The 25,902-nt window shown below is 41.3% G+C and overlaps 2 protein-coding genes across 3 annotated transcripts in view; both read right to left on the bottom strand.

Annotated features, from left to right (window-relative positions):
- RASSF8 (Ras association domain family member 8) overlaps positions 1-25,902 on the bottom strand; it is a 124,502-nt gene that overhangs the window by 24,300 nt on the left and 74,300 nt on the right. Inside the window, exon 1 of one of the 2 annotated variants that reach the window (XM_060778258.2) lies at positions 9,808-9,880. The exons of the other annotated variant lie outside the window; for it this stretch is intronic. The gene's annotated coding sequence lies outside the window, so the exon portion shown is untranslated. Of the gene's footprint in view, positions 1-9,807; positions 9,881-25,902 lie in introns of those variants that run through there. 2 annotated transcript variants of the gene reach the window in all.
- On the bottom strand, positions 3,148-3,942 carry LOC132775432 (histone H2A, sperm-like). The gene has a single exon (XM_060776168.2). It carries the CDS (start codon positions 3,707-3,709, stop codon positions 3,272-3,274), a length of 438 nt encoding a protein of 145 aa, XP_060632151.2. The 5' UTR covers positions 3,710-3,942; the 3' UTR covers positions 3,148-3,271.

Here is a 25,902-nt window from a genome sequence, read left to right as displayed (position 1 = left end):
GCCGGGCCAAGATGAACGGCTCCAATGCCATGAAAAGGGTGAATGACTGCTAGGGAAGCAACTGCATTGAGGTGGGATGTTGTCAGAAGACTGCAAAGGCATGGGTCCCAATCGAAAAGGATGCCATTGATATGACTTGTAAGAAGCTCCGAAGTCGCAGCTGCAGCGGAAAAAAGCGAACTGGGAAGCGTACAGCCAGGGGGCCCTTTATACCCTAGGGAGGAGTGGGCGGGCATACCGCCAAAATTCGAAAACATAGCTTGAGAAGTTTCCGCTGATTCCTGCACAGGTGCAGTAACTCCACATGTGTGTATTTACAGACACCATGAAGAAAAAAATGAAGTTCAACAGGGACATGTGCAAGATACTGCACTTAGGCAGAAAAAATGAAATGCAAAGATACAGAATGGGGACGCATGGCTCAAGAGCAGCATGTGTGAAAAAAGATCTTGGAATCCTTGTGGACAACAAGTTAAACATGATTATTTATCATTTACAGCATTTATATACCACTTTTCTCACCCCTAGGGGGACTCAAAGAGCCAACAATGTGATGCTGCAGCTAAAAAAGCCAATGGGATTTTGGCCTGCATAAATAGGAGTTTAGTGTTTAGATCCAGGAAAGTCATGCTACCCCTGTATTCTGCCTTGGTTAGACCACACCTGGAATACTGTGTCCATTTCTGGGCACCACAATTGAAGGGAGATGTTGACAAGCTGGAATGTGTCCAGAGGAGGGTGACTAAAATGATCAATGATAGGAGAACAAGCACTATGAGGAGCAGCTTAAAGAGCTGGGCATGTTTAGTCTGAAGAAGGGAAGGCTGAGAGGAGACATGATAACCTTTTATAAATATGTAAGAGGAAGTCATAGGGAGGAGGGAATAAGCTTGTTTTCTGCTGCCCTGGAGACTAGGATACAGAACAATGGCTTCAAACTACAAGAAAGGATATTACATCTGAACATTAGGAAGAACTTCCTGACTGTGAGAGCTGTTTGGCTGTGGAACTCTCTGCCCTGGAGTGTGGTGGAGGCTCCTTCTTTGGAGGTTTTTAAACAGAGGCAGGATGGCCATCTGTCAGGGGTGCTTTGAATGCAATTTTCCTGCTTCTTTGCAGGGAGTTGGACTGGATGGTCCACGAGGTCTCTTCCAACTCTATGATTCTATCTCACATTAGGCTAACTAGTAAAAGCAGGTTCAAGACCTCATTTGGTCCCAATTCAAGATCTATCTCAGCGGCTTTCCACCCCCAGGAACACTAACAAAAAGAAAGTAGGACTTGAAAAGCTGAAGAACAAGACACACTCGACTTTATCACTATACTGTAAAAACAGTGAAAAGAAGCCTATTCCAAGTAGTTTCTTATTAACTCTTTCAAAACATCTACTTCTTGGAAACCATCCAAACGCTGTGAGGCTCTTCACTCTGCTCAGTGCCTTGGCACAATGTCTTGCATTTTCATCATTCAAATATAAGAAAAAACAGACGGTCCACTAATAGAACAGATGGCCCATTTAATTCCATTTTTAAAAATGCCACTCTTCAGCTTAAAGTCTTAGTGCAGCATGTCCAGTGCCTACTAGCTTAATCCAGGAAGAATGAAGAAATTTAGGGTTAAATAATGCTCTCTCAAGCACAGATGTCAGGGCAGAAGTTTCTGTGATTCTGTGGAACCTTGGCACAAAGGAAAGAAAATTCTGGCAATAACTGAACTTGACTTTACATAGAAGACAGATCAGGCACACCTTTAGCCACTGCTTACACCAACATAGTCCTAATCAAACATTCATTATTAGAGGAAAATGTTGACTTCTGCATAACATTTTCAGACCCTTTGACTCGACTTTATCACTATACTATAAAAACAGTGAAAAGAAACAGATTCCCTTAGCTAACCTATGCAATTGACTGTAATATCTCGGGAAGTCCGATCTGGCCACAGTGGTCCACGCTCTTGTCACATCCCATATAGACTACTGCAACGCACTCTACGTGGGGTTGCCCTTGAAGACTGTTCGGAAACTCCAACTAGTCCAACGAGCGGCAGCTAGACTGCTTACTGGAGCGACATACAGGGAACACACCACCCCCCTGTTATGTCAGCTCCACTGGCTACCGATTCAGTTCCGAGCACAATTCAAGGTGCTGGTTTTGACCTACAAAACCCTTTACGGTTCCGGTCCAGCGTATCTGTCCGAATGTATCTCCCTCTACGTCCCATCTCGGAATCTGAGATCATCTGGGGAGGCCCTGCTCACGACCCCACCGCTATCACAAGTGAGGCTGGTGGGGACGAGGAGCAGGCCCTTCTCAGTGGTGGCCCCTCATCTGTGGAACTCACTCCCGGGGGAAATCAGGGCTTCAACTTCCCTCCTTGCCTTCAGGAGGAAGGTAAAGACCTGGCTCTGGGACCAGGCCTTTGGGCACCCTGACAATTAGACATGGAACCAGAATGATAGGACCAACAATGTGTGGAAAGTTGAACCTAACTATGAGTCGGTTAAACGCTGACCAGCAATGAGGTTTGTATTGCTTTTATTGTTTTAATTGTTTTTACGGGTTTATGGCTATTCCTGCCGATAATATTGTTTATGTTAATTGTTATCAGTGTTATAATTATTGTTGTTATTGATGTTATGTTTTTGATGTTATGTTTTGTAATACAGGCATCGAATTGTGCCTTGTTTGTGTAAGCCGCCCTGAGTCCCCCCGGGTGAGAAGGGCGGGGTATAAGCAACCGTAATAATAAATAAATAATAATAATAATAAATAAATATCTGCCAAACTCCCATGATCTATTGCTTGAAAGACAACATGTTTTATCATTGTGGCTCGAAATGGCAACAAAACATGGAAGACAAAGAATAGTATTATTGTCACAGAGAATCAATAAACATCAGTGTGGGAAAGGAATTAGATGATGCTGGACATTAGTTACAACTCGGGGAAAACACAATACCTGAAAATGTCAAAATGATGCTTATTGAATGGTTTTTCACCATATAAAATATGGAGCTTTTCATTTCTGTAAAAATGTCTTAGAATTATTTAATTATTATTTATTTACGTTATTTCTATCCTGCCCATATCAGCCTGGAGGCGACTCAGAATTAGTATCACCTCAAATAAAATATCCCATCTGAAAGCTGTGTGGAAACAAATACATTCACACAACAGAGAACTCATCTTCAGAGCAGCTTTTATTAGACAGCAAGGCTGGATATTAAAAAGACTTCATTCGAAGCGCAGAAAAACAGAAGCACCTTTGTTTATGTGGCAACCTCATTTGGAGCTTTTACAGCTTTGTTGGGTTTCTTGCTCCCCTTGGCTGATGGGGCAGGATCATTCTTGGGCACATCTTTCACATTGGGAAAGGAGATGCCTCCCAAGAGAGAGTGGAGTTCGGTGTCATTGCTGATGGCTTGCTGTAAGTGTTCAGGGACAATTCGACGTTTCTCATCACCTGAGGCAATATTCCCAGCAATATCAACAATATCGTACGTCAGGTACTGAAGCACAGCAGCCATGTAAACGGATGCTCCTGATCCAATGCGCTCGGCATAGTCTCCTCTCCGGAGGAACCTATGAATACGGCTCACGGGAAAAATCAATCCAGCCCGGCAAGAACGTGAGGTTTTTGCCCTCTTGGCTCGGCAAGATGGCTCAGGTTCATCAGAGCTCTCCGAGTCAGACTGACTGTCACACATGTCTTCGTCCACTTTGGAACTCTGCCAACAGCCCCTTTTTCTGGGGGAGGGGGTGGTGGTGGTCAATATCTTCAGTTGTTTGTCTTGCTTTCCACAAGTCTCAGCTCATTGGGGAAAAGGCTTGCCTGTCTTTTCACTCTGTTTCTTTGCTCCCGTATTTTTTAAAACACCCGTTGTTCTGTTCTCTTTTCTTCTCTTGAATTTCTCCCTGGTCTTACAGGTTAAGCAATTGCTTGAAGGGCTGGCAGAAAAAATACAAACCTCTGCACATTTCCCTGAGCCTTTTTATATCATTGCTAGTGAGTGAAAATATGGCTCATGATAGGCTGGATGCCAGCCAATAGGATACGGTGGGCATTGTTACATAGGTTGGAAGAGAGGAAGGTATTGGTTTGTTATATCATTTCCATTATCCTTCTGTTTGAGCTAAAATGTCACCCTAGTAATGAAATGTGCCCACCTAAAGACCTCTGATGTGAACTGGGCATACCATATTTCATACACTAAGGGATTCACTAAGTATTTGACACAGTAAAGCAAGACACTGTTCCATATCCACTTTTTCCAACTTGCTCTATGTCACCACTAGAAAGTGTTGCCATGGTATGGGACTGAAAACAAACAGAATGGAGGTCTGTGTGAATTGGAATAAATCAGTGGCATCACTGGGGGAATGCATGGGGTCTGAACCATACCATGGGGGTTTGTGCTAATACAATATCCCTATAGTTAGATATAACCATAAAACAGCCCTTCTTGCACGTGTCACAGCTAAAAATTGCTAATTTTCTTTTTGAACCTTCCACTATGCACATGCTCTAGTCAGAGCTGTTATTTTCACTCAGTTACAAGGACACAAGAAATCATATGGTTTCATTTTCTATACTATAAATATACTATTGTTGCTGTTTTTTAAAATAGTCACTGTGTCAAATTTTCTGGGTTTTTTTTAGCTATAATATTGTGGTCTGGTCTGGGGATACACTATTGAGTTACTGCAGAGTGCAGTGGTTCTCAACCTTTCTAACACTGTGACCCCTAAATATGCTTCCTTTATAACTGTAATTTTGCTACTGTTACGAATCATAATGTAAATATGTGATATGCAGGATGTGTTTTCATTGTTACAAATTCAACATAATTAAAGCATCGTGATTAATCAGAAAAAATATGTTTGGGGGAGTATGGAAAACAGATGATGGGATTTGCAGTACCTTCAACCAATTCAGCTCTGACTTCCACAGACCACTAAGACCTCCACACAGAACTCCCATGTCAAACAAAAAATACTGGAGGGGTTTGGGAGGAACTGACAGTGATTTAGGGAGATGTAGTTCACCTACATCTGGAGAGCATTGGAACCCAAACAACTATGGATCTGGACCAAACGTGGCACAAAATACTCAATATGCCCAAATTTGAACACTGGTGGAGTTTGGGGGAAATAGACCCTGACATTTGGGAGTTGCAGTTGCTTGGATGTATAGTTCACCCGCCATCAAAGAGCATTCTGAACTTCACCAACAATTGAATTGAACTAAACTTGGCATACAAGACTCATGACCAACAGAAAATACTGGACACATTTGGGGAAAATAGACCCTGACATTTGGGAGTTGCAGTTGCTTGGGAATATAGTTCCACTGTCATTAAAGAGCATTCTGAACTCCCAACAATCATGGAATTGATCCAAACCTGGCATACAGAACTCCCATGACCAACATAAAATACTGGAGAAGTTTGGGGAAAATATACATACCTTGACAATTGGGAGTTGCTGTTGCTTGGTGCATTTTGGAGTCTGGGCACAGATCCGGCAGTGAGGCTCGTGCCTTTGGCAAGCCCGGCAGGGGGTGAGAGCCGGGCAGAGGAGGATCTCCCACGCAGCCTGGCCTTACATGGAGCCTCTTGCTGCCAGCGGGTGGGAGCGCAATCTAGGCGAGGGAGGCCTCGCACAAGGCAAGGCCTTGCGCGAGGGCAGCCCTCGCCTGACCCGCGTTCCTGACAGCTGGCGGGAGCGCAATCTAGGCGAGGGAGGCCTCGCACAAGGTGGAGGAGCTGACCTGGAAAGCCTGGCTGTTTCCCTGGCACAGGGGCCAGCAGCCATTTTGAGGAAGTGGAGGGGGCGGGGCCAACCCCCAGAAAATGGCCCAGCGACCCCCTGGGGGTTGTGACCCCCAGGTTGAGAACCGCTGCTGTAGTGGGTGACAACAACTCTAGTGATGCCATTGGAATAAACACAACAGATCATCTGCACACCATGTATCATAGGAGAGAAGAGCTAATTCTTAGGGCTGGGCAACCACGGAAAAATTTGTTTCTAAACTCGATTCGTTTTTAGGGGGTTTTTGCGTTTCAATTTTTAAAAGAATTACAAAAATTTTCTTTAAAAAAGTTCGAAATTTACGAAATTTCGTAAATTACGAAACAATTACGAATCGATTCGTTAATGGCGGACGCGACCGCGCAATACGCTAAAAAACCTCCAAATGGGACAGGGGGAACTTCTGAAGCTTCCCTCTCCCTCTGTTGTTGACTGTTGGTGTGATATTTATATTTTTTTTTCACTGATAAAACAAACAACAACTATAAAACTTGCACCAGACATGCGGAAATAATAACAAAACGATTACGAAACAATTTCAAAACAATTTCGAAACGATTACGAAACAATTACGAAACGAATTGAAAAATTCGTTTCGATTTTTAGTTGCTCCTGAATGGTTCAATATTGCTTCGTTATAAAAAAAAATAACGAATTAATAACGAATTACGAAATTAACGAACGAAACCGCCCAGCTCTACTAATTCTCTTTCTGCCTTGAACAACCTAATCAATATAATGACATATTAACTAAAGAACAAGAAAGAAGATTGAACACAAACTTGTGAAATGCATGTAGTGATAGTCTGAATGAAACGGTGACCTTTTTATTTTAAATTGCTAAACAGTTTGATGCAGTGCTTCCATCATTAAACAATGGTTTTCATAGCACTGTGATGTTTTGATTAGCAAACTGTCCTGAATACTAAACTAAATATTAGGCTGTGCAAAATTATCATTAGTCCTTGTAAGTCAGATCAAATTCATTACATTTGTACTTATGACACGATATCTGACATGTGGGTGTGGTCTGTGCCAGAAACTTAAGAATCGAAACTTACCCAATACTTTTTGGTTTGAATATTGTAAACCTCTGAAGCTTCCCAAAGTCAGCTTCATTTTCAGCGCAAGCAGGCAAAGCCAAGCCAAAAAAAGCTGCCTTTCCTCTTTAAACTAATGGCCTCTCAACATTAGGAGAGGTAAGCAGCAGGAAGAAAGCAGAGGTCGCTGGGAAAGAGTCTGAAAAAGCACAGAATTCTGGGAAATGTAGTATGGGAAGTTGAAGAGCCCTATGGCAGAGAATTCAAAAGGCCCTGCCCTAAACGACATTTCCCATAATTCTGCTCAACATCAGAAAGCCCCAATGAGGATAGGGGAAAGATTTGTCCTTCTGGAACAGCAGCCAGCCAGAGTTCCAATAAATGGTTGAATCTGCAAAGAAGAGGACTGACTGGGCTGGGCTGGGAAGAAATCCCTAAATGGAAGTTCTATTGGTTAATATGACAGACATTCAATGAGATAGATCTTGTGGCTTTTTTTTTTTTTTAAAAAAAAACATTTTTGCCAAAACTTAAAAAAAACCCCTGAATCAGTAGGTGCATTACTATTTCTGAAAGTTGAGGTGAATGATCTCGTTATCTTGCGTCATTGTACAGAAAATTCAAAGAGATTCCTCTTGTAGTTTTTAAATATATAGTTTTTTTAAATGAATATTCCCCAAAAATCCATGGATGAGTGAAATGTTCTGAAAGTTGATGGGCTAACAGTGGTACTTAGGTTCTGCCATTGTAGCAATTTTCACCTTAATAGCTGTAAAAATAAGGGAGAAAAGAGCCCCTGAAGTTTCCTCACTTACGCAATTACTATAATGAAAAAGTAACAAAATTTTCACTAATGATACTTTAGAAACACTTTAGAAACAAAATGCCAATGTTCCCTAATTTTGTAATGAGTTTTGAAACATTTTTATCATCGATCGCACAGCCCTACTATATATATCATGAGAAATACAGCTGAATAAAATTAATAAATGAACATGGAAAGTCCCAACAGTACCACTTTTTAAACACATCCTGTAAATCATGCACTGCTTACTATTTGTGACAGCAAGTGCTACTGAATAATTTATGTATGAAGGGTGGGCAGCTAAAAGAATAAAAGAACAATCAAGGAAAGGAAAACAGATCCGAATTTGGCAGCCTTGGTTGGCCCTCCTCTTCCTCAAACACTCACTCTTACAGCTTGATCAATGGTAGCAATCCAGAATATGTACAGTAATAAACCCATCCCTGGTGAGGGAGGTCTATTAAAAGGTTTTCTATCTGTGGACAATTAACTGGATTAAGTAATCAAGGGAAGAGTCTGTTGATTAGACATTGTCAGCAGAGGATGTATATGTTGAAATGATTAATGATTATCAGAATTTTTTCATCACAATGTTGGCATCTTGTCTTCTCCTTCTCACAGAACTGGAAGAGACCACAAGGGCCATCCAGTCCTACCTCCTGCCATACAGGAAAATACATTCATTCTTTATTCATAAGGCATTGGATGAATTCTACGATTTACTTCAAGAAATGCAAGCTGGCCAAAATGGCAGAAAGACCTAAATCAGAAATGGCCATGTAGCATTCCAGATATTTTTCCACTACAATCCCCATCACCTTAGCCAATTGTGAGGGTGTAATGTCATTTGTAGTCCAGAAACAATTGTGAAGTATATATATATATTTAATTATTCTCACATGTAAACATCTGCAGAGGAAAGCTTTGTCCAACTCAAGACTCTTCAAAATACAACAATTAACCTATGTCAAAAGGCATTCAAGTTAGAATCAACATCTAGTAATTAATACAGCTAAGTCTTTCGGACACACAAAAAAATCTTGTTTCTGAACAAAAACTTTCTGCGTTTGGGTAGAAATGTCTATGCTATTTTGTTTATAATGTGCCATAATCCTTATTTTATACATCCAGAGAGAGAGAATGTGTATGTAAAATGCAGAAACTCGACTAAAGACATTTGTTCTACATTTGGACTGTTTTTCCTCCAAAACATTAATGAAAGCATCTGCTTTCCTTCAGCAACAAGGAATTTAATGTTTTAAAGCCAACATTTATCTTTGCTTTCTCATTCCGGATACCTGCCAAAGTTTTTAGTTGGTTATATTACAGTTTTGAGCTAAAAAGATATGTGTGATTTATTAAAGCAGTGGTTCTCAACTTGGGGTCCCCAGATGTTATTGGCCTTCAACTCCCAGAAATCCTAACAGCTGGTAAACTGGCTGGGATTTCTGGGAGTTGTAGGCCAAAAACATCTGGGGACCCCAGGTTGAGAACCACTGTATTAAAGGATGTTTTTTTTTAAAAAAAGAGAGAGGGACATTCCGCTATCCCGCTAAACAAAGACTACACCAAATATGTTCAAATGCTTTTTTAAGGGTGGAGAAAGAAGTAGAGAACATGGGATGAATGGAGCTAACTCTTCAACCAAAATATTCCAGTTTAAAGCAATACAGGAAAAGGCCACTAAATAAACTGGACACATTTTTATTAGGAGGGAGTGAATTTTGAATGTAAAAAAAAAATTAATCTGATGGTTTACAAACTTTGCACATGTGGGCTTTTGTGGGGAAACATCTAGTATAAAACAATGAAATAAACACAGCTTTAGAGATAGAAATTTTCAACTCAGGATTTTAGGGAAAAAAGCAAAAAGGTTATGTTCGGGACACAACCTCCTTCCCCTCAGCAGAACAGTTTAGCAAAAGCGGAACACATTATATTAGAACAAGATGGTTTTTGATTATGTTATATGGAACAAGATCAGACTGGACTGTGTTTTTGACTTTTGCAATTCATCTCACACATGCCTCTGTACAGGACTTCAAAACGTCTTGTACAGTGGACCATCTGGCCTCCATATTTCAAAGCTGCATCACTAGGAGAACAGAACATAACTTCGGAAGATAGCTAACACACAGTTACTAAATACCGTATTTCATTGTGCAGTGGGTTAAAGCCCTGTGCCGGCAGGACTGAAGACTGACAGGTCGCAGGTTCGAATCCGGGGAGAGGCAGATGAGCTCCCTCTATCAGCTCCAGCTCCTCATGCGGGGACATGAGAGAAGCCTCCCACAAGGATGATAAACATCAAAATCATCCGGGCGTCCCCTGGGCAACATCCTTGCAGACGGCCAATTCTCTCACACCAGGAGTCACTCCTGACACGACAAAAATAAAATAAAATTGCATAATAGTCGATTTTACTCCTCTCATTCATTGATTCCTATTCCCTTTTGTATAATTGGCAATCAAATTTGGAAGCCTTTAATTTCCCAGGGTTTTCAATTTCATGCAGTCTAGAACATTATGGTTATTAGTTTTGTTACAAGTCAAGATATTAAAATAAGCTTTTTTTAAAAAAAAAAAAAGAGAGAGGAAGGGGTACAACTATTATGCAAGAAAAATCATTTTTTGCCACCCGAGGGAAACCCTGTAGCTGCAAATTCACCCACGTGTCTGCAAGCGAGAGCTACAAGGCCTTCCTTGGTTGCCGTCAGCTGAGGGATGCCCTGCAGTTTTTGCTGGCAGGCACATGGGCAGGTGAAGGCTCACCTACCCATGCACCTCTCCCCTCTGAGCTCCAGAGGTCTACCTTCAGAAGAAGCGATTCAGGAGAACGGGTTTGCTAGCCAGATTAGCTCCTGGAGGGCTGCCTTCGTAACCCACTGTAGCTTAGAGGAGAGAGCCAATCCGGGGGGAAGAGAAGATTGAGTGGGTGCTGTCCCTTCACATAATAGTCACACCCATGAACTAAGGTTGCGACTATTATGTGAGGAATTCTTAAATACTAAAACTGGGACCTTCAAGAGTGGAGTGCATTTACTATGCAATGGCAACTATTATGTGATGAAATTTGATATGACCACATCTTAGGACAATAAGCAAATATATGAGTGTTTTTTATCCCTTTGTGCACATTCATTTGTTCCTGTTCCCTTTTCTAAAATTGGAATTTTGTAGAATTTGGAAGCCTCTAATTAGCCAGAGTTTTCAATTTCATGCAAGCTAGAAAACCATGATTACTGGTTTTGTTACAAGTCAATATATTAAAATATGGTGCATTTTCTTCTTCTTATTCTCTTCAGAAATTACAGTGCCTATAATGCATATTAAATTGTTGTGTAATAAAATTACACAACAATTCTACATTCTATTTGATACAAATGTAGTCACAGATGAAATTAAAGGCAATCATCATCATCATCATGATCATCATCTAATTACTTATTAATCGCCCTCCATCCAAGATGCTCTAGGCGATTTACAAGCTAAATTGTAAAGTATAAAAATACATACATACAGATATTGATAAAATTAACATAGATAAAAAGCTCTAGTAAAAAGTCAGGTCTTAAGTGCTAGGGTAAAAGGCCCCAACTCACACATGGCACAATGATTATTGTGAGCCACTAATTTCATCAGATCCAGAATTAGATATGAGTAAATCTGCATAGATTTTCTTTTTAGATTTCCCCCCACATCTTTTTAAAAACCATTTGCAACTGTATACATAAAGCATTGACAGGACTGACTTCAATTATATGGTAGTGCAAAGTATATGAGCTGGCATGTCACACATTACTGTTGTGTGCTTTCAAGTTTATGATCTTATGGTGACCTACTAGGTAGCTCATGGGCAAGTCACATTGCAATAAGACATTCAATGTGCAGATTTGATAAATGTGAATTTAATATGATGTGTGGGAATGAATGGAAGAATGGAAGATGAATCTATGGATGGAGCTAATAATTTTGGAGACACCAGTATAATATTAAGGCCTGCAATGACTAACTACCTGGTTGCTGGGCTGTAATTAAAAGTTGCTAATAAGAACTGAAAAGTAAACTCTGATAATAATTGGGACAGTGATAAAGAAATGTTTAAAATGTCAAGAAGGAAGTCAACATAAGATCAACACCAATCAAGAAGATCAACATCTGGCCAGGAAACTGAGATGGATCCAGGATGGAAGATGTCTATCATTAATTTACAACTTTGGGACTACATCAGCAGAATATTCCTATAAAAGACTCAATCTAATAATGCTCAAAGTGTGGCAGACCTGAGGAATCTGTTCCACCCACCATGCTCTGCTCCATGGGAAGGAGAGAGATGGTGTATTTGGAGAGTGTCAGATATGCTGTGGGAAAGCATTCTGGACACTTTGGGGCTTCTTTCTCAAGGAAAGAGGAAGAAATGTGCTTTTGGAGTCTTAGATTTTGTGCAGGGAGTCAGGTTCTGCTGTATGGAAAACAGAGATCTGGTCTTTCGCATTGTTCTTAGGGAAAGAAGCTTTGGCATTTCGACATTTTGAAGTTTTGGCGTTATGGAACTATGCATTGGAAGGGCTGCAGGAAAGCAGTGTCTGGCCTAACAGGTGCTTCTCCAAGGAGGGAGAAAATGATATGGTAATATTTGAATGCCTGAGGATGAATGTGTGTACATGTGGTGTGAATGCTGAGTAAAAATGTAATTTCCCTTTGTTTATTTGTTAGCCATGTAATTGTAAATCCATTGTAGTTGCATAGAAGCTGTATGTTTGTACATCCAATGTCATTTTTTGTCTAAATGTTTTTCTATAATCTGATATACCCTCTCACACTGGAAATTTCAATAAAAAGAACCTATGCTTTAAAGTTATTGAAAAGTCATTCATGACACATTCATTCAGTCAAAGGCAACCCCCCCCCCCCACCAAAAAAGCCCTCAGATCATGCCAAAGAAACACATATACTTTGGCGTTACAACATAATTTAAGACAACCGTCCTGAGTTCTATGTATTCATACATATATGTTTTTAAAATATTTTTTAAAGATTTAGAAATAAAATTCTAAAAAGCCCTAATTTTATGCAAATTTTAAGAAGTTATAAATATGACACATTTATTCATATCTAGTCTAGACCCAATGAAATCAGTGGGGTTCACATTAGGCATGGATACCTTTGAGTTTATTTATGACTTGATCTATATTAAACAGAATGTGGGAAGAAATTTAACTTTCCTTGATTGTTCTGCATCTGAAAAACATATGCTGCAGTGCAAAGTTTGAATGTAGTGCTATATTGCTTGCACAGAAGGAAATAAAGAATAAAATTAATATTCATTCTGTAGCTTGCGGGATGCTGAAATATGATTGATAGTACGTGGCATAACATTTATTGGCACATGCTACAGAAGCTGCAGTAGGAATATTATTGTGATTGATGTCAAGCTTGTAAAATCACATCTGATGAAATAGACATAGTAATAAGTTATTCTAAATAGCAATCATACATGCCACAGATGAGTCTTGGCACCATACTTTTTGTTCAGAAATAGGATTTGATTTTATCTCTAAAGGCATTAACACCTAAAGACTGTGGGAGAAAGTGTTAGTTTAGCATAATTTCTCAAAAGAGCTAGAAAAGGTTACTTTTGGGTATTACAATTTCTAAATCCCCCAAGCTGAAAAACAATTGATAGCACCTATAAAAATATATATTCCCGAACATCGTAACTTTCCAAGCAGGATCAAGATAATGTATTGCACTAGTTCTACATTATGCTTTCAAAAACTCCTTTTTACAGCACCATATTGAACAAAACATGGAATGAGAATGTTCAAACATTCCTCTGATCTGTCTTGGTAAAATATGCTTTCACAGCCTCAAGCTATTTTTTTCACAGTTCTGTATTTTAATTCCAAACATAGGTCTTTACTATGCAGTAGTGAATTGCACAATAGTGTCAATATTCAGCATACATTTTTACACTATTGTCAAGAGAGTTACAGTGACTGTTCAAATTACAAAAGCACCAAAATAGTATATCTCAACTGCAGAGGGAACACTTCCCATTTTTGAAATGCTGCATGAGATTGCATTTTCAATAATTACTAAGAAATAGCAAAGATTCAGTGGTTATTTTCAGCATTCAAAAGCTGACCAGTAAGTTACTATATATAACCAATAAATTATTTTGTTTATAAATCACTCAGTTTACCTTTAGGTTGATAACAAATTCACTTATCTTGAAAACAAGAGCCTAAAAATCTCTATTTTTTTAAAAGCATATAATCATGCATTTAAATTAAAACATCTTAGGTTTTTTGATTTATTTTTTTATTATTATTAATAGCCTGAAGCTTTTTTAAATAGGGGAAATGGTTGGTTAGTCCTTTTTTGCACAGAATTAAACCTTGTGCTCCCAAGTCCATTTTAGCTCTTTACAATAAACTACATCTTAGGGGTTTTTTAAACTCTCAGCGCCAATTGTGGACCATTGCTCTTTGTGGGTTTGTGTTTCTGTGTTCAAACTAAGATTCTCCCAATCACCTTCACTAAAACCAACAGCTAAAACTTGAAAACATCAAGTAATAGCTGACTGTTTCGTTCATTGTCCTTCCTAAACCTTCACCTACTCCCCCCTCCTTCTTTCTCTTCAGTCATTCCACATCCAGCTCCATTCTCACTTTCCCACACCAAACTAGACCAAACCAAATTCAATGTGCGCCCCTTCCCCAACTATTTTGACAGTCACAATTGTACCTGTTGAACAGGTTTTCTCCTCCGTTGTCCACTACACCAAAACAGAAAAAAACATTATCTCTTGTATTCTGTGCAGGGACGGTTCAAGCATTACGCAAAGTAAGCCGTTGCGGTACACTTTATTTTGCCAGGGGCGCTGAGAGCGAGGGACGTGGGAAGCTAGCAGAGGCCAGAGGGACCCTGCTGCTGGTGGTATTGAAGCCTGCTGCTCCCCCTCCTCCTCCCCATCCTCCTCCTCCCCATCCTCCTCCTCCTCCGCCTCCACCACCACCAGGGTCCCTCTTCCTCCTTGTCCCCGCCAAGTGGCACAGCCTGCTGCTCTTGCCCGGCCCCTGTGGATGGCCCCTCCCACCGCTGGCACCCCCTGTCACTCCAGGCTTGGGAGGGAACCAGGGGTGGGGACAGCTCAGCTGGCCACCACCCCCGCCACTCTCCCAGGTAATGGGGCCTTCCGCTCCTCCTCCTCCCTTGTCCTCTGTCCCTTTCTCTTCCTCCTCCTCAGGCCGCGCCGCTCGGGGATGCGAGGGCAAGGGGGGAGGAAGAGGAGGAGGAGCGGCAGGCCCCGTTATCAGGGAGACTGGTGGGGGTGGTGGCCAGCTGAGCTGTCCCCGCCCCCGGTTCCCTCTCAAGCTTGGAGTGACTGGGTGGCAGCGGCAGGAAGGGCCATTCATGAGGGCAGGGCAAGAGGAGCCGGGGTGACCTCTCCTGCCGACCTCCTCACTCCACTCCTGGCCACCCCCCCCCCCGTGAGTATATGGCAGCGTAGAGGGAAGTTTAGGGCCCTTCTGCACAACTATATAATTCAGAATATCAATGGCAGGGGGATGTGCAAAAACAAAAACAAAAAAACCCCAGAGTTGAGGGTTTTTTTTTCTTTTTCTTAATTTTTTTCATATTATTTGCTTTGAACTAGATTACAACAGGGCCCTTGCAGGCAGACTTTATATCCCAGGATCTGATCCCAGGTCTTCAGTTTATCCCAGATTATCTGGCAGTGCAGACTCATATAATCCAGTTCAAAGCAGAAAATCTGGGATCAGATCCTAGGATATAGGACCTGTCAGGGACCTTCCACACAAACATAACATTTTAAAACCACACAAACATAACATTTTAAAACCAAGAATATCAAGGCAGAAAATCCCACAGTATCTGCTTTGAACTGGGTTATCTGAGTCCACACTCAGATAATGTGGGCTTTTCTGCCTTGATATTCTGAGATATGGGGCTATGTGGAAGGGCCCTGAGTCTATAGTGCCATATAATTCGGTTCAAAACAGAGAATCTGGATACAGCTGTGTAGAAGGGGTTTTGGATCTACACTGCCCTATAACCCAGGATCTGAACCCAGATTATATTCTTATCCCAGATTAATAAATAAATCTTATTGTTATTGTTATTATTATTATCTGGCAGTGTTTAACCCAGTTTAAAGCAAATAATGTCAGTTCAGATCCTGGGATATAAGGCAGTGTAGAAAGGGTTTTCAGCCCCCTCTATGCTGCCATATAAAATACGGATTCTCTGCTTTGAACTGGATTATATGGCAGTGTGAACTCAGATAACCCAGTTCAAAGAAGATAATGTGGATTATCCGCCTTGTTATTCTGGGTTACATGGCAATGTGGAAGGGCCCTTTGATACCTGATGAATTGCACTTTGTTATGTGTGCCTTAGGGTACCCATAAATCGGAAATGACTTGAGGGCACACAACAACAACAATTTAAAACACTTTAATCTGATCAGAGGATAACCTTGTTAGTCAGATAATGTAACAGAACTGCTCATTTGTGGTCTGGCTGCATTTACTTAGATGACTGTTAGCTAGGAAATTCTGCCTCAAAGGGGTATTTATGTACCGCATGGCCATCCAGACCAACTCTCTTCACCAGAGCAAGAAAGCATAATCAAAGCCCTCCTGACAAAGAGCCATCCAGCCATAGATATAGATCTATATGATTCACACACACATATGGAAGATATAGTATCACAGATTTGAAAGGGATCCCTAAAGAAGGACAATGATATGTTCCCTGTTCCAGAGTAGGCAAACCAGACAATCTCCACATCAACACTGACAAAGAAACAACAAGAAATACTGTTTACCCACAATCATCAAGAAATTACATATATTAGAAACCAACTTTCTCATTACTTTCTTTTCAAGATCACCAGACTGGATCACAGCAACGCGTGGAAGGGGGCGGCTAGTGTGTGTGTATATATATATGGATGGCATAGGCCAACTTTGGCCCTCCATGTGTTTTGGACTTCAATTCCCACAATTCCAAACAGTCAGTAGGAAGTCCAAAATACCTGGAGGGCCAAAATTTGTCCATGCCCATGCCCATATACATATACATACACACACACACACACACACACACACACACAATATCTCAGTGATTGGTGGGGGTGGGGGTGGGTGCCAAAATATTCTTTACTTACCGTTGAAAATTACTTAGGGGCGCCTCTGATTTTGTGACAACTGGAGGTATGCCCTTGTGTAGCATTCCCATGCCAAGAATCCTTGTCTATCATCTCACTTTGCTAACTGTTCATGATAAGATTGCTGTATGTTAAAACTTATGTATCTGTCATTTTAAAACCTAAATGTCTGTAGAGTCATATCAGTGGTTCATCTAGTCCAACCTTGGATACCAGTTACCCACACTTGGGCTAAACCTCCAAACAATGATGAATTGCAATTCCCAGAAATCCTAGTTAGCACGTCCATGGTGAGGGATGATGGAATTGCAGTGCACCACCAAGAAAACTGAAAGGAGTAGATTCATTTGAAATTGTGGTGCTGGAAGGGAGTTCTCTAGATATTAGGCCTGTTTGATCAATGAAAAATATGTTTCAATACTCATTTCAGATTAGGGGGTGGGTGAAAAATTGTTTTTAAAATCGTTCCAAAATTGGACGGGGTCTGGATTGTAACTATAATGAGTTAACTACTTTTTGTTGCCTTTCATTAAGTAATATTAATTGTGTCAATGGGGGAAACTTCAGGGGTGTATTTTTCCCTCATTGGCATGAAACTTGCTACAATTAAAGAACACATTTACCACTGTTAGTCCAACAAGTTTCAGAATGTTTCACTCACCCATGGAATTTTGGGGAACTTTCAAAGGGGGAAAAAGAAGAGGCATGAGGCTAATAGAAATTGTGGGAGTTGAAGATGAAAATACCTGGAGAGCTGAAGTTTACCCACACCTGGTCTATCAAGTCAATTTTCAATCATGAGTTTGGATTTACATTCTACTAAGGGCAGTCCCTGAGTTACAAATGACTCTTAGTTAAGAACAGGGGTGAGACAACAGGAATTGAGAGAAATCTTCCTCTTGGAAGGGAAATCCACTCCTGGAAGTAACCATGGGGAAAAGGTGTCTCCATTGAAGCTTTCTCTCCAATCCCTGTTTACACAACAAGCCACATTTTTCAAAATTCAATTCACACAGGGACAGAAAGCGAGGGCAAATCTGCTGAACGGGGGCATAGACTGGAAAGGAAACCCCACAGGGGTCTCTACCCATCCCTATGTGATACAAAACTCTCTCTCTCTCTCTCTCATATATATATATATATATATATATATATATATATATATATGTGGGGGTGGCGGAGTTACACTTAAAACATGTACCTGTTTCACCTTGCAAACAAATTCAGCTTAAGAACAAACCTACAGAACCAATCCTGTCCAAAAATTGGGGACTTTTTGTACTATATGTCTGTTCTGTATGTGTTTGGTGCAGGAATGGAATTTTCTTGATTCTTGGCAGGGGGTTGAACTGGATGGTTCACGAGGTCTCTTCCAACTCAAGGATGCTATGATTCTAAATTCTTTTATATGTTTGTGTTTTTATCTATGTCATTTATTGTCTATATTTAATCTCCATAGTTTTGTAAAAACTTTTTATATACTCACCATCTGTTCTCCCATAGAAAATTATGATAATCGTATCTAAGAAACTGGAGCCCCCGGTGGCACAGTGGGGTTTTAACAGTCATGCTGGCCACGTGACCTTAGAGACGTCTATGGACATCACCAGCTCTTCGGATTAAAAATGGAGATGAGCACCACCTCTCGGAGTCAGACACAACTACACTTAATGTCAAGTTTCTTTTATCGAAGAAACTAGAATTGATGTGGTTTATGCAATGCAATTTTCTGAATCAGCACCCTAAATAACCTTAGGAACAGGCCTAAAAACCAAAAGAACAAGAATCATTTTGTTGGAACTGTGTAATTATCACAGTCCAGGCTAAAACAAATCAGTGAATCTTAAGGGTGGTGGCAAATTGCATCATTTCCACCTTTGTCTTTTCCATTTGATGCTGGAAATGACTAACAGGATTATCTGTTTGAAAACACCACACAATTCGCTGTTTTAACTGGAAGCGGGGATTTGATATTCCTGAAAACAAGCATAATTATCAACACACTAGAGCAGTGGTTCTCAACCTGTGGGTCCCCTGGTGTTTTGGCCTACAACTTCCAGAAATCCCAGCCAGTTTACCAGCTGTTACGATTTTTGGGAATAGAAGGCCAAAACACATGGGGATCCACAGGTTGAGAACCACTGCACTAGAGCCAGTATACAATTTTGTTTCTGTATACTGAGCAAACCAGGGCTTCCTTTGCCCTCCTAACCATTTGCCGCAAAAGGGGGAAAACATACCAGCAAACTCGGGCTGCTGTTTATCTTGGTTCTCCCTGAGGAGTATATACATGGGGCATATTTCCATCCATCCATCCTTCAAAGTCAGTATTCCATTCTTTTAAAAAAAACACACACACACAGGCATTCATAATATGTATTCACAGCACAGTACAATGCCTGGATGCAAGGGGATTCTGTTTCTGAACTTACCATGGAAACAGAAAACAGTGAACATGATTGGAAAGAATGGCTACTGTCAGAAGTAGAGGTACCCTCAAGGAGTTAGAAAATTTCAAGCAAGACATCCTCAATAATAATAATAATAATAATAATAATAATAATAATAATCTTTATTTATATCCTGCCCCCTCTCCCCAAAAGGACTTCTGGGAGCCTTACCACAGAAGAAACACAATGTAGTAATAGTTAATGTACAACCAAATCAAACTTAAAACACACAATGATTAAAGCATAAAATACCATGAACATATTCATGGTTCTCTAGGGCAATTCTATGATAACTTCCTGGAAGTATATGATAGAATTGCCCTAGAGAACCTAACAAATTGCTATGAATATGTTCACTGTGTTTTATGCTTCCATTATTGTGTGTTTTAAGTTTGATTTGGTTGTATATTTACTACTATTACATTGTGTTTCTTCCTGGAAGTATACCATAGAATCACCTGGAGCACTTAAAACATTACTAGAGATTCCATATTTTATCAGAGGTAGGTAAGTAAAATCAGAGATATTGTTCTCAGGACCACACTATAACCTGAGTTGTCCTCTAAAGCACCACAGTTTACTCTTGTATAATGAGCAGTCTCACTGAAATCCCAAATGCCAGATGATGCTGATGATTAAAACAACTTATAATCATTACAGCTAGAAAGAAGCAATCATAAATAAAATACAAACGTTTTCAGTCTATGATTTGGTGGTGAACACAGACACCTATTGTTCTGCTGAACTGTCAAGGGAATCATAAAAATAAATAAGCTTTGTGTCCTTGGGCAGGTTTTAAATGCAGATTTGGGCTCCCGTAAGTACTAAACAACTCACTACTCACAAAGGTACACGTGTACAAGAAAAAATAAATTATTTATAACATTTTCTTTAACATTTTTTTCAAATATGCTGATATTTCTTATTTTGGGAGAAAAATGAAACTTGGTATTTGAACCCTTTCTACATAAATGAATGCAAGGTAGAATTGGAGATATAAATGTAGCTAGCAAATCAAGAATATGATTTTTTTCCACCAGGAAACATACAAGAATTAAAGACTTAAACCCATGAGGACGAGGACTGGAAGTTCACGAACCCCTCTTTTCTTCACTTAGGCTACCCCTTTCCCCCTCCCCTCCCATTCACTCTCCAATTCTCTCCCCCCCCCCCCCCCCAAATCCAAACCCTTAAACCAGGGGTCCTCAAACTTTTTAAACAGAGGGCCAGGTCGCAGTCCCTCAAACTGATGGAGGGACGGATTATAATTTGAAAGAACTAAAACAAAACATGAATGAATGCCTATGCACATTGCACATATCTTATTTTGTAGTGCAAAAACACTTAAAAATAATACAATAATTAAAATGAAGAACAATTTTAACAAATGTAAACTTATTAGTATTTCAGTGGGAAGTGTGGGCCTGCTTTTGACTGATGAGATAGTTGTTGTAGTGTGTGCTTTCACGTCGTTTCAGACTTAGGTTGACCCTGAGTGAGGGCCGGGTAAATGACCTTGGAGGGCTGTATCCAGCCCCCGGGCCATAGTTTGAGGACCCCTGCCTTAAACCTTAACCTACACCTTCCTTCCCCTCTCCTCCTTATTTTTGTCTGTTTTATGTTAATTGGAAACTTCAATAAGAATTATTTTTTTTAAAAAGAATATGATATACCGATAAGTATGTGTTTCCAACTACTACAAATAGCAAAAATTTGTACAAGAGGCAGAATGTTAAAACTTGGGCTAGACTACAATCTGGCTTTTTGTCTTGCACATTTCCTTTCGAATGTTAATCTTTGAAAGTATGTTTTGACAAAGTTCCACTATTATTGTGTCACTGACGGTGGTTACGACATTGTTTGTTTAGGATTGAGAAGTCTGGTATTAGTTTGCTGGATTCACAAAGGACAGGATATACCACATGGTGTTTTGCACATGGAAACAATATGACAGCAGCCCCAGTCCTAGAACACAGAGAAACCAGTACTGTTTTTTCCCTGTTGCACCTTTGAAAACCAGACTGGAGAAATGTCTCTGCTCATTTCACATTTCTACTGAAAATAGAAAAATATTCTCCCTGGTATTATTCATTGCCCTGATGATTTCCCCCCGTTTGTTCATATGTGGTGTACAACACAAGAGATAATTATGACAATAGCTAGGAAACATGGCCTGTATTTGCACGATTTTCATAGAATCCTTGAGTTGGAAGAGACCTCGTGAGCCAACCAGTCCAACCCCCTTCCAAGAAGCAGGAAAATCCAATTCAAAGCACTCCCAACAGATAGCCATCCAGCCTCTGTTTAAAAGCCACCAATGAAGGAACCTCCACCACACTCCGGGGCAGAGTTCCACTGCTGAACAGCTCTAACAGTCAGGAAGTTCTTCCTAATGTTCAGGTGGAATCTCCTTTCCTGTAGTTTGAAGCCATTGTTCTGCATCCTAGTCTCCAGGACAGCAGAAAACAAGCTTGCTCACTCCTCCCTATGAATTCCCCTCACATATTTATACATCACCATCATGTCTCCTCTCAGCCTTCACTTCTGAGGACTAAACATGCCCAGCTCTTTAGGCCACTCCTCATAGGACTTGTGCTCCAGACCATTTATCATTTTAGTCACCCTCCTCTGGACACATTTCAGCTTGTCAACATCTCCCTTCAACTGCACCACCCAGAATTGGACACATCTACCCAGCTTGTAACTATATCTAAAAAAGAGATCAGCTTAGTCTGGCATGACTTGTTTTTGATAAATTTGTGCTGACTATTAATGATGACCACATTCGTTTCTAGTGTTTTCAGACCACTTCCCTAACAATCTTTTCCAGAATCTTGCCTGGTATCGACATGAGGCTGACCGGATGGTAATTGTTTAGGTCATCTTTTTTTCCTTCTTGAAGATTGGGACCACATTTGCCCTCCTCCAATCTGCTGGAACTCCTCCCGTTCTCCAGAACTCTCAAAGATGATCGCCAGTGGTTCTGAAATAACTTCTGCTAGTTCCTTCAGTACTCTCGGGTGTTGTTGATCTGGCCCCGGGGACCTGAATTTGTTTAGAGCGGCCAGGATAACTTGTTCCCCTATTTGGGGTTAGATTTCCCCTAATCCTTTGTCCATTCAATGTTGCTGAGGTTTAGGACGGATTTCTTTTAGTGAAAAGAAGGCACTAAGTAGTTCTGCCTTTTCTCTCTCCCCTGTCAGCATTACCCCATCTTCTCCCAGATGCCCTATCACCTCCTTGTTCTTCCCTTTTCTACCGATGTAAGCAAAGAAGCCCCTGTCATTGCTTTTAATGTCCCTGACAAGCCTGAGATCATTTTCTGCTTTAGCCTTGCTAACCATTTCCCTAAAGGAGTTGGTTATTTGTTTGAATTCTTTGGTGATTTCTCCCATTTTCCCCCTTTTGTGCATGTCTCTTTTGAATCTTGGCCCAGTAAGAAATTCTTTGGACATCCATTCTGGCTTCTCTGCATTTGTCTGATTTTTTCTCTTTGTAGGCACTGTTTGCAATTGTGCCTTGAGTATTTCACTCTTGAAAAACTCCCATCCATTCTGAACTCCCTTGTCTTTTAGGAATGCCATGGAATGCCGCTCAGTATTTCCTTCTGTAACGAATTAGGAGAGAGGAGGGACGATTTATTATTTATTACTCTTAATGGTGCCACCAATGTGTGATGCAGGGGCGGCCCGTCCATTACGCCAAGTAAGCCATTGTGGAACACTTTTTTTCCCCAGGGGCGCAGAGGCGCTTCTGTAAATGCCCCTCTAGACATTCCGGAAAACCTACAACTCCCCGGTTGTTGTTCTTATGGCTGAACTCCAGCTGGGCCCACGCGGGGAGGAGGGAGCCTGCAAGGGTTCGGAGGACTTGGGGGGGGGGGGGAGAGAGAGAGGCCTCGCCGCTGTTGCCGGCTTCTGGGCCTGAGGGGAAGGGCAAGGAGGAGGACAACAAAGCCGCTTCCCCTTTAAACATGCAAATGAGCTCCGCGGGGCGCCCGGGTGCTAATCCCGCCCCCGCGTGCCAGCCAGCCAGTCAGAGTTCCCGCAGCTTCCCAGGGAGGGAGGAAGAGGGGGGTGATGCCACGCGGTCCCTGCCCCCTTTGCAGCCACTGCCATTTTGAGTGGAAGAGACGGCGGAGGCTCCCTTCATGGCCTTACGGGGAGAACGAGCACTTGTCCGCCAAAGAGGAGGAGGAGGAGGAACCCCGGCTGGGCCTGAAGAGAAAGAAGGGGAGGGGGAGGGTCAACAGACACGGACTGCCCCCTCCCTTCCCCCCTCCAAAGGGCAGGTCACCCTGGGATGCCTGTCGCTAGGTTCTGGGTGCCATGGCCTCCCCGCGGGGTCTGTCAGGATCTCATGGAAATGCAGGATGGAACCGCTTTCCACGCCACAGCCAAGTTCCCTTCGTTTCTTCCTAAAGCTCGGGAGGGAGGGGGCGGATCTCATTCTGCAAATGATTCTGAGGCATAGAGGCCAATATTCTGGGGGGGGGGGGGGGATCCAGGTTAGAAATGACCCTTGTTTATTATTATCGTATGCAAATTATCATGGTGCACAAACGTAAGTGTTCTCAGGAAAAATAAATCCAGGTTCCAAAGCCAATAAACACTATATTTAAAAAAAGAAAGAAAGAAATGATTGGAACTCTATTGAAGAGAAGAATAAATAGAAATAAAAGGCAGGATGGAAAGAAGGAGCTGCTTGGAATTTTAGAGGAAGGAAATAATAATAAATAATAAAACTATATTTATACCCTGCTACCATCTCCCCAAGGGACTCACTACCTCTGAGGATGTTTGCCATAGATGCAGGCGAAACGTCAGGAGAGAATGCCTCTACAACATGGCCATGTTGCCCAAAAAAACCTACAACAACCCAAGGAAGGGATAGATCGATTGAGAGGGAAGGAAGGAAGGAAGTAGGAGGAAAGATGAGTATAAGGAAGAGATAAAAAAGGAAGGACAAAAGGAAGGGAAGGGACAGATTAAAATATATTAATGTTGAAAAAACACTGGGTCTGGTTATTCAGCTTTGCTCTTAATCCTTTTAATGAGGTTTTGGTATTCTACTGTTTTTAATTGTTGTTTAATTAGATTGTTGATTGTTATGTTTTGAACGTGTTTTTACCTGTTTTACTCTGTAGTTACTGGCTTGGTCCCACTTGCCAGCTGCCCCGAGTCCCTTCGGGGAGATTTTTATTTATTTATCGTGTCAGGAGCAACCAAACAATTGTATTGCAGTTTTAACAAATAAACAAAACACAAACTTTGCAAACTTGGCATTCTATTAAATGTCCTTTGGCCACTAGCTGGCCACTTGGAGTGCCTCTGGTATTGCTATAAGAAGGTCCTCCATTGTGCATCATGTGGCAGGGCTCAGGTTGCATTGCAGCAGGTGGTCTGTGGTTTGCTCTTCTCCACCCTCGCATGTCGTGGATTCCATTTTGTGGCTCCATTTCTGAAGGTTGGCTCTGCATCTCATGGTGCCAGAGCGCAGTCTGTTCAGCGTCTTCCAAGTCGCCCCGTTTTTTGTGTGTCCAGGAGGGAGTCTCTCATTTGGTTTCAGCCATTGATTGAAGTTCTGGGTTTGAGCCTGCCACTTTTGGACTCTGGCTTGCTGGGATATTCCAGCGAGTGTCTCTGTAGATCTTAGAAAACTATTTTTTGATTTAAGTCGTTGGCATGCTGGTTGATACCGAAACAGGGGATGAGCTGGAGATGGTCCTTTCACTATTGGCTGCTACTTCTCGGCGGATGTCAGGTGGTGCAATACCGGCTAAACAGTGTAATTTCTCCAGTGGTGTAGGGCACAGGCACCCTGTGATGATGCGGCATGTCTCATTAAGAGCCACATCCACTGTTTTAGTGTGGTGAGATGTGTTCCACACTGGGCATGTGTACTCAGCAGCAGAGTAGCATAGCGCAAGGGCAGATGTCTTCACTGTATCTGGTTGTGATCACCAGGTTGTGAGAGAAGGACATGAGAGAAGCCTCCTCACAGGATTGCAAGACATCCTGGCATCCCCTGGGCAACGTCTTCGTAGACAGCTGATTCTCTCACTCCAGAAGCAACCAGAAACTCCACCAATGATGGAATTGAACCAAATATGGCACACAGAACTCCCACGGTGAACAGAAAATACTGGAAGGGTTTGGTGGGCATTGACCTTGAGTTTTGGAGTTGTAGTTCACCTACACCCAGAGTGCACTGTGGACTCAAACAATTAAGGATTTAGTCCAAACTTGACACAAATACTCCATGTGCCCAAATATGAACACAGATGGAGTTTGGGAAAATAGACCTTGACATTTGGGAGTTGTAGTTACTGGGATTTATAGTTCACTTACAATAAAAGAAAATTGGCCCAACAATAGAATTGGGCCAAACTTCCCACAAAGAATCCTGTTTACACACATGCATCAAGAAATTACATATATTAGAAACCAACTTTCTCATTACTTTCTTTTCAAGATCACCAGACTGGATCACAGCTACGCATGGCAGGGGACAGCTTGTGTGTGTGTGTGTGTGTGTTTGTATGTGTGTGTGTGTGTGTGTATATATATATATATATATATATATATATATGGCA

Source organism: Anolis sagrei, chromosome 5 (assembly GCF_037176765.1).
Source record: "Anolis sagrei isolate rAnoSag1 chromosome 5, rAnoSag1.mat, whole genome shotgun sequence".
Classification (NCBI taxonomy): Eukaryota; Metazoa; Chordata; class Lepidosauria; order Squamata; family Dactyloidae; genus Anolis; species Anolis sagrei.
Note: the sequence above shows the minus strand (reverse complement) of the source record. Positions and strands in the feature narration are given on the sequence as shown.

What these genes read in the sequence shown, in the direction of transcription:
- LOC132775432 (XM_060776168.2), bottom strand. Translation starts at nt 3,709, where the DNA reads ATGTGTGACAGTCAGTCTGACTCGGAGAGCTCTGATGAACCTGAGCCA.